The 7632-nt window shown below is 39.4% G+C and overlaps 1 protein-coding gene across 1 annotated transcript in view; it reads left to right on the forward strand.

Moving 5' to 3' along the window:
• LOC118421190 overlaps positions 1-5637 on the forward strand; it is a 14688-nt gene extending 9051 nt beyond the window's left edge. Inside the window, exons 15-24 of the mRNA XM_035828351.1 lie at positions 527-617; positions 1109-1263; positions 1730-1887; positions 2408-2684; positions 3208-3320; positions 3692-3763; positions 3907-4005; positions 4466-4613; positions 4922-4975; positions 5516-5637. Of these exons, the coding sequence (XP_035684244.1) occupies positions 527-617; positions 1109-1263; positions 1730-1887; positions 2408-2684; positions 3208-3320; positions 3692-3763; positions 3907-4005; positions 4466-4613; positions 4922-4975; positions 5516-5637 (1289 nt within the window). The remainder of the gene's footprint in view (positions 1-526; positions 618-1108; positions 1264-1729; positions 1888-2407; positions 2685-3207; positions 3321-3691; positions 3764-3906; positions 4006-4465; positions 4614-4921; positions 4976-5515) is intronic.
• Positions 5638-7632: the final 1995 nt, after the last annotated feature.

The following is a 7632-nucleotide window of genomic DNA, read 5'->3' on the forward strand; positions in this document are numbered from 1 at the left end:
GAGTGAAGAATTGTGGGTAAGTTGAAGGTCACTGACAATACATTTAGAGTGCCCAGGGGCCTTCAACTTAGACATATTGTCCACAATGCTTCATATTGCGCACTTCAAACTGCGGACAAGTGGACAAGGCAATTCTAACTCTCAGGCATTGTTTTCTTTTTCATTAAAGCAACAGTGTGCTCCTATGAAATACCATCGTGCTGCTGAGTGGTGGTAGATATGGTAGATAATATAAAAAGGTCTACAATGTAACCAACGTCTTTTCTTTCTACGGTTGATGTTGATCTATCATCAACTATGTATAGTATTCAAATTATGGCATATTCACAGAAAAATGCCGTCATAATACCAAAGTTACTCAAACATCTTCACGTTGATAGATGTAGACATTACAATTGGTTACATCCGACCCTTGACAAAATCAACTTGAAGGTGCTTGAGTCAGTCTATCCAGTTGCTTGAGTAACTTTTGTATCGTGTATCTTATTACCTCCATTCATCAACGATTGTGTATTGTCAATTTTAGGAACCCGAGAGGGAGCGACCGGAGGTGGGAGCCAGGACGGTGGGGGCGACATATTCGACTCCATCGGGAAAACTTTCCGAAGAATGTTGGGGTAAGAAATTTTCAGTATGAGAGTACACGGAACCATTGGAGAAATTTTAAACAGAAAATATTGCATGGGATATTGCGTATATAAACATACATTTATTTAAAATATTTCATTCGAAATATGCAACAGCTAGGTAATAATAATACCGGTGCAATAGCCGAGTGGGCAGAGTGTTCGCCTTGCATTCGGTAGGTCGTGAGTTCGATCCCCGGCCGAGTCATACCAAAGACTTTAAAAATGGTACATGCTGCTTACTCTGCTTAGCACTTAGCACTATCTTAACTTTTTAATAATAATGCAAGTATTATAATCTAGCCTATAATTATCCTAGGCAGAGCCTTGCATATTGTAGAAGCTGTGAAAGCCAATACATCGTACGTTCGATCATGCTTCATATATAAAGATTTTGTGATCAAAGGATACAGACCTCTGAAACAGAACATTGCCTCCGTACTGTAGTTGGCCAAACTCACACTTAATGCAATTTTCAAAAGAATATCACAGGAAACTAAGGACGAGACCAAAGCTAACGATCCTGGTAAGCAAGACAAGCCCAAAGCTGGCGCTGATGACAAGGATGACGTCACCACGCCTCTCCTTGATACAGTAGATGAAGAAGAGGAGGATGGGGATGACTTAACCCATGCAGGTATGGTCATAGATGTTCCGCTATAAGCTGCAAATGTTCTCAAATCTGAAACATGACCAGACATCTAGGCATGGTCTGGACATGGCATGATCTAGACATAGAATTACAAGTAAATGGAATATTATTTTATTGCTTAAGGCTTACGTCTCTCGGTTTGACTTTTCAATCTACTGAGCTACAACTATCATACCTCCATGAAAGAAGTAATGTTATATTATACATTGTATATATTTTTTTGTGTTTCTGTAGGCTTATCCGTACATGTGTTTACGCAAACGTTAACCATGTGCAGTGTATCTTACGAAGCTATGGTTGGTTGCGATGATATATTGTATGCGGATAAGTCTTTAGAAGAAAAAGTTCAAGGTAGATTTTGATCATTCTTGTGTCATTGCTTGGCTCTGTAGAAATTACAGAAGTATACACCCAGAAATTATATATCTCTGTCCTGTTGATATGCATCTAGATCTAAGTGACATCAGACAAGAGGCGAAATCGTACGGTTTAGAAGTAGTCAATGTCCCGGGAGACGGGAACTGCTTCTTCCGTGCGGTTGCTCACGACCCAAGTGTCAGGATGAACAGTGCGGAACTTCGCAAGGAAGCCGTCAAGCACATAACAAATGTAAGTCCTCAGCCCTACGTAACGCTAGTTAACCTATGTCCGTGTGGGTACCCTATATCCATTTGTGTTCCAACGCATGGTATTTAAGAATATTTAGGTACGGAAGGTGGTTTCAATTTGCAATAGTTTCAATAGATAGAAAATATAAAAGATATTGCATATTTGAAACCACCGTCAGTCAACTTGATATTCCTACACATCCTGTTTTAATCAAGAACAACGGATATAAATTCCTCATTGGGTAGGTGAACTAGCGTTACGTGTTTGGAAATATTTGAGTGAACATTCTATGTAGAAAGTAAACTCAAATATACATAACCACTGTCAGGGTGAATGAAAAAGAAAGAAGTTTAAAGAAAATGATGCTTTTGATTACGAACCAGCTACCTTTACATTTAAGTACTACAAAGATTGCTATACTATCCCAGTCAAAGTCGGTGCACTGTACGGGTTGTTTATCTATTTTGTTCTATATCTAATAGTCCTAACATGTTTGTGCTGTGTCACTTTTTTTCCGCAGAACCAATCTACCTTCCAGAGATTCCTTAGCAGTGATGACGGATATGAGGATTTTCAGCAGTATCTCAGTAGAATGGGTAAGGAGGGGACGTACGCGGATCATATCGCTATCCAGGCTACGGCAGACGTCTTGAAAATCCCCATCCACATCCTGAACGAGGACCGTCCTACCACGCTTATCAAACCGCAGCAAGGGTCAGACCGCAGTCCTATCTTTGTCGGATACTTACGTGACAGCAAGCACTATGTCGCCACGAGAACGCTCAAGAAAGTCAATGGTAAACTATCCTCTTATTCCCACTACTTTTACATGCCATATGCCAAGCAATGACCCTAGCGTACCGGTTTGTGATACGTCCTTGGCGTCAGCTAAACACATACTTTCCTCCCTGCTATTGGATGCAAAGTTGGCAGGCAATCCCGTTGTCTCTTGACATTTGGCGGCGACGTGATTGGCTAGTAGATTTTCCAATCACAGACACGTAATGAAAGGTTGGTGCTATACCATTGCTGTTTTTGAAACGAGAGAATCTTCCACTTCTTTTATAATGCTGTGCAACATCAACTCACACATAGAAATATGATAATCTTTACCAGTATGTAGATAGTTCTTCATCTATTTCCTCTTGTGTGATAATGCATTTATTTTATCTAATATGTTCATTTTCATCAAAATGTCAAGCATTCGCTTATCATGTGCCATCTATATTATAGCCAGTAGCAACGCTACCTGGCTGTCCTAGAGTACGACTTTTCATGGATTTAGGAACAAATCTGCTCTTTGTCTTTACTGTTTGTTAGGTGGTATGAGGAGGAAGTCTCGACGCTCAGCAAAGGTCTCTATGATGGTCCTACCGGGGCAGGAGGTATCCGAATGGCTGGCTACGGTGTTCAGCGGGGACGATTATCTTAAGGTAGGTACTTGCTGGGGAAATTTGAAGTACAGATAGATACTACTGCGGTAAATAAAAATGGAATTACGCAGACGAATTCCACATGCCCTTCAATTATACGGGAACACAGACATACGCGCAGATACAGAGAGAGGGAAAGAGGGAGATAGAGGGGGAGTGGTAAAGGCAGAGACATAATGCCTACATTACAGGTTCGCATCATTTATCGATCATTTTTATGTACGGATTTCTTTTTACCATGTTTATGACGTTATGATTGTAGAACAATAGGCTTGTGATTGAATGACATCATGCAGTACAGAAATTGAAGAGGTTATGAGCAGTCTTGTTTGAGGTACATGTACCTGACGTTTTTTATTACTCTTTTGCAGAATCTGTACGAGCCCAGTTTCATCAATAACGGATATGACGACACGAGCTACATAGCGGAAATGACGTCAGAGGTGAGTGTGTAGTGTATATTGGTGAAAAGAAAAGAAAGTGACTTCTTCCCTGACTTCTTCTATCATACTTTCTGAGTCTTTGCAGCTTGTTTATGTGTTCCTATGGTTAATGTTATTTCATTTAATGTTATTTGTCTCCTTAGGACTTGGAGAAAATAGACATTAAAGATGACCTACACCGAGAACGTCTTCTGAGCCACATCAAGAAGTTAAAACCGCGCCGCTTCCGCAGTCGGATACCGGTAAGATAATCTTAGAAGTTAATCGGTGTTAGTAAAACTCATTCTGAACCAAAGTAGCATTGTAATATCCAATAAGAAATGGAATTGCCCAAATTTTTGAATGACCAACTCAAGTTTTTGTCGAGGAATGAGTAATACACTACATCTTTGACGACATTAAATTCTAAGGAAGACTAGTAAACAGAAAAGCAATAGTCGCAGATTCATTGCGTTAGAACTTCATTCTATCAATGGCATTTTGGCATTTGTTTCATTAAGGACGATCCTATATTTTTCATTTGCATCATTTCCCTCCATGCCTCTAACGCTATTGACCTTAAGGACCTAACGAGTTAATTATAATATTTTTGTTAACGAAGAGAACAGTTAATATACACATGCTTTAACTAATGTACATTGAACATGGGCTGACATCTTCGTCCAGACAATCATAACAACAACATCTTCCTGCAATCTACAGAACGACACAGCTGATTGGCTGACCAGAATTGGGCTACCAGAGTACATTGAAAAGTTCGAGAGAGACTTCAAAGGGAAACACGATCTGGCCCGGCTTAAATCCCATAACCTACAACGGCTGTTCGACAGACTCGGGATAAAGAAGAGAGGTGTGTTATTCTACTTCCATATCTGAGCCAAATTTCCTTTTAAGGTGTAGATAGTTCTTTTGGTTTGCCACAATCCTTAGCATCGCAATTTCTAGCAAATTTTTGTCGTCTGTAGTCAAACTAATATTTTTATTGATGTCTCTGGATCCACGGTTTCCCTTAGAAATATCATGGTCATCTTTTGGAGGCAATATTTTTGTCTGCAATATTACTTGTCATATGTCATAGTCGCGTGCAGCGCGTGTCAGAAAATTAAAGGAATAGACATAAATGTAAAAGTTGAATGTTTTTATCTTATTATTTTTCAGCTCACATTGACCGCCTGAAGAAGTCAATTGCCAGCATGAGGGAACCGACCGATGGTAACATATAACGCTAGTTCACCTTTATTCGTGGAGAAACCTATATCCGTTGTTTTTGTACTTAGGTCATCAGTCGATGGACGTCCGGACGGTGGTTTGAAAATGCATTATCATTTTGCAAACGTTGCATTTTAAAACCACTGTAGGTCAAATTGATATCCCTACGTAGTACGTACCCTGTTTATTTAGGTAATGGATATAGGTTACCCCGCGGAAAATAGTGAACTGGCGTTTTTGGTGTATATAAGACTGCTCTAAGGTTTTTAGAAGTCCTAAATAATTGACACTCTTGTATGCTATAGGGTCTTAATCTATTCTTATATAGCAAACGGCAAGAATGTGCATGTTCACTAATTCATATACTCTTCGAAGAACAAAAGGCAATTTCTTTTAAACAAATATTTTGCAACGATAACTTTTCATTGCTATCTCGTATCAATCACTTAACAGATAACTAAAAAATCAATATTTCTTAATTTTGAGTTAGTCATGTGCAATTTATAAGACTTCAAACCATTTTGTTGGTATTGTTGTATTCAGAGGAGAAACTGCATGAGGAAGTTAGGAGACTCATTGAAAAGAAACAAGTAAAAGACATGGCGCACGCTGAGCCACTCATGAAGAAACAACATGACATCTGGGAAGATCTGCGAGATTGGTAAGTATATCCCCCCCCCCATCTACTCGGGCCATAAACGATTATTGTGTGTGTGTGGAGGCGTGGGGGGGGGGGGCGATTAAGTTCTGGCCATCTAAGTCTATATTGATTTTTGAGTGGTAGTTAGGTCTTGGTGCGAGCAGAGACTGTAGTGATGGTTTGGACCTGTAGCGGATTTTTTTAAACTGTAGGAGCCAGTTTATAACTCTGTTGACTTAAGATGGCCCAGGGCATATGAGCACTACTTTCAAAGTCCTGTAGGAAAATTGTCATAACTCCGTCATAGAAGCTTGAAAATGCCTCAAATCTGGTGTATACGGAAAACACAACTACAGAAATGCAAACATTAGTCATTTATGAAGTTACATACTCTGAATTTTGAGATATCACAATTTATTATGATGTATAATTTTTCCAACAAAATGTAGTCTAGAAAACCATTCCCAACGCGCAAATTGCATGAAATTTTTTTAGTACATACTGACATATGTTCCCTTTCAGAACTAGTGAGATTTATTGAGAAACATGTTCCTGCTCTGTGAAAAATATTGATTTTTTCACATTTAGGCATATAATTTTAGTGTACCTTTTTCTATAATCACCTTATAACTCAAAACAAAGACCATATACAATATATTCAACTACACCTGAGTGTAGAACAGGACATTTCCAACGATTCAATTTCCTTTTCAATCATTTTAAGTCATTGCTACCGTTTTCTACAAAGGTTTGAAGTTTGTACCATCAATTTTTACCCTGTAAGCCATGTTTTAGTAAATCTGCCCATAACTCAACGTGACAGGTCGTAATTAGCACCTCCATGTGAAGGAATTAGCTGTAATTTGCACTTGTGCCATGACAAAAGAACCAAGGTTTATTGTTATGCATAGACTAGTCTGTTGGTATAAACAGTTGTTTTGTAGCAAGATTGTTATTATGCTCATAGAACGAGAAAAGTTTTAGTCAATGTTAGAGAATAAGTCTCTCTATTTACATTGAAGATGGATTCTCCAAGATGCACACCCAGAAAGCCGCACAAAATGTAAAAGTAGGGTTCAAGCGCCACCAACTGGGCCGGGCATTTTGGCCCCGCAGCGCGGCTTCGAATCCCTGGTGTCAAGAGACTGTACTATTCGGCAAAAACTCAGCAAAATTCGCTCAAAACAAGTCCGAATTGGCCTCTGTTGCAGTCTTCGAACGGGGCTTGTTTTTATTGGGGATGGGGGGGGGGGGGGGGGGTCGCGTTGGTTCGCGATTTTCAACGTTTAGCTACGTTTTCATGCGCCGGGAAAGGGGTTTTGCGTTTTGCCCAAGGAGCTTGGTTTGCCGAGGAAGGGAGTTTGCCGTGGCATAAGATAGCATCATTAGCTTGGGAAGGAAGGCGGAGGCTAATGAAACTCCTCACTAATACTATCTTATGCTACCGCAAGTTCTGCTTGAAGATAAGTTATATAGCTCAGATATTAACCCCCTTGCTCAATACATTACAACCTCCTTGACTCAATACTGCCAAACTGGGGTATGAAATGACGCGATTTTGGTCCAACAATTTTTTTCGAACGCACCAGAATAGAACAGAGAGCCAAATTGTGTGGTAAAACATAATACGGGTTGCTATAGTTTGCATGAAATAGTGTATAAAACTGACCATGAGAACAACAAATCATTAGAGAATACTATGCAATCTACAGCCATAATGATTCTGGCCTGTCGCCATGTTTGTTATCATTACTGATTAGAATGTTTGTTTAGGGCTATCAGAGTAAAATTGCCTATGATGAAAAGAATTTGAAATCCACCCAAATGCATGTACAGTATACTTCGATGTGTAAACTTTTGTAGAAAAACGTGAAAAAAAGTAACATTGGTCTCCTCCTTCTATATTTCCCCCAAGACAATTGTACAAAAGATTGTGTTATTTGGAGGTTGGTCCAGGCAGACAACCATACATATGATCTAGGTCAACAAAGGAAAATAGCCACACTAATTCAACTCGTAT

The sequence above is a fragment of the Branchiostoma floridae genome, chromosome 8 (assembly GCF_000003815.2).
Source record: "Branchiostoma floridae strain S238N-H82 chromosome 8, Bfl_VNyyK, whole genome shotgun sequence".
NCBI classification, from domain to species: domain Eukaryota; kingdom Metazoa; phylum Chordata; class Leptocardii; order Amphioxiformes; family Branchiostomatidae; genus Branchiostoma; species Branchiostoma floridae.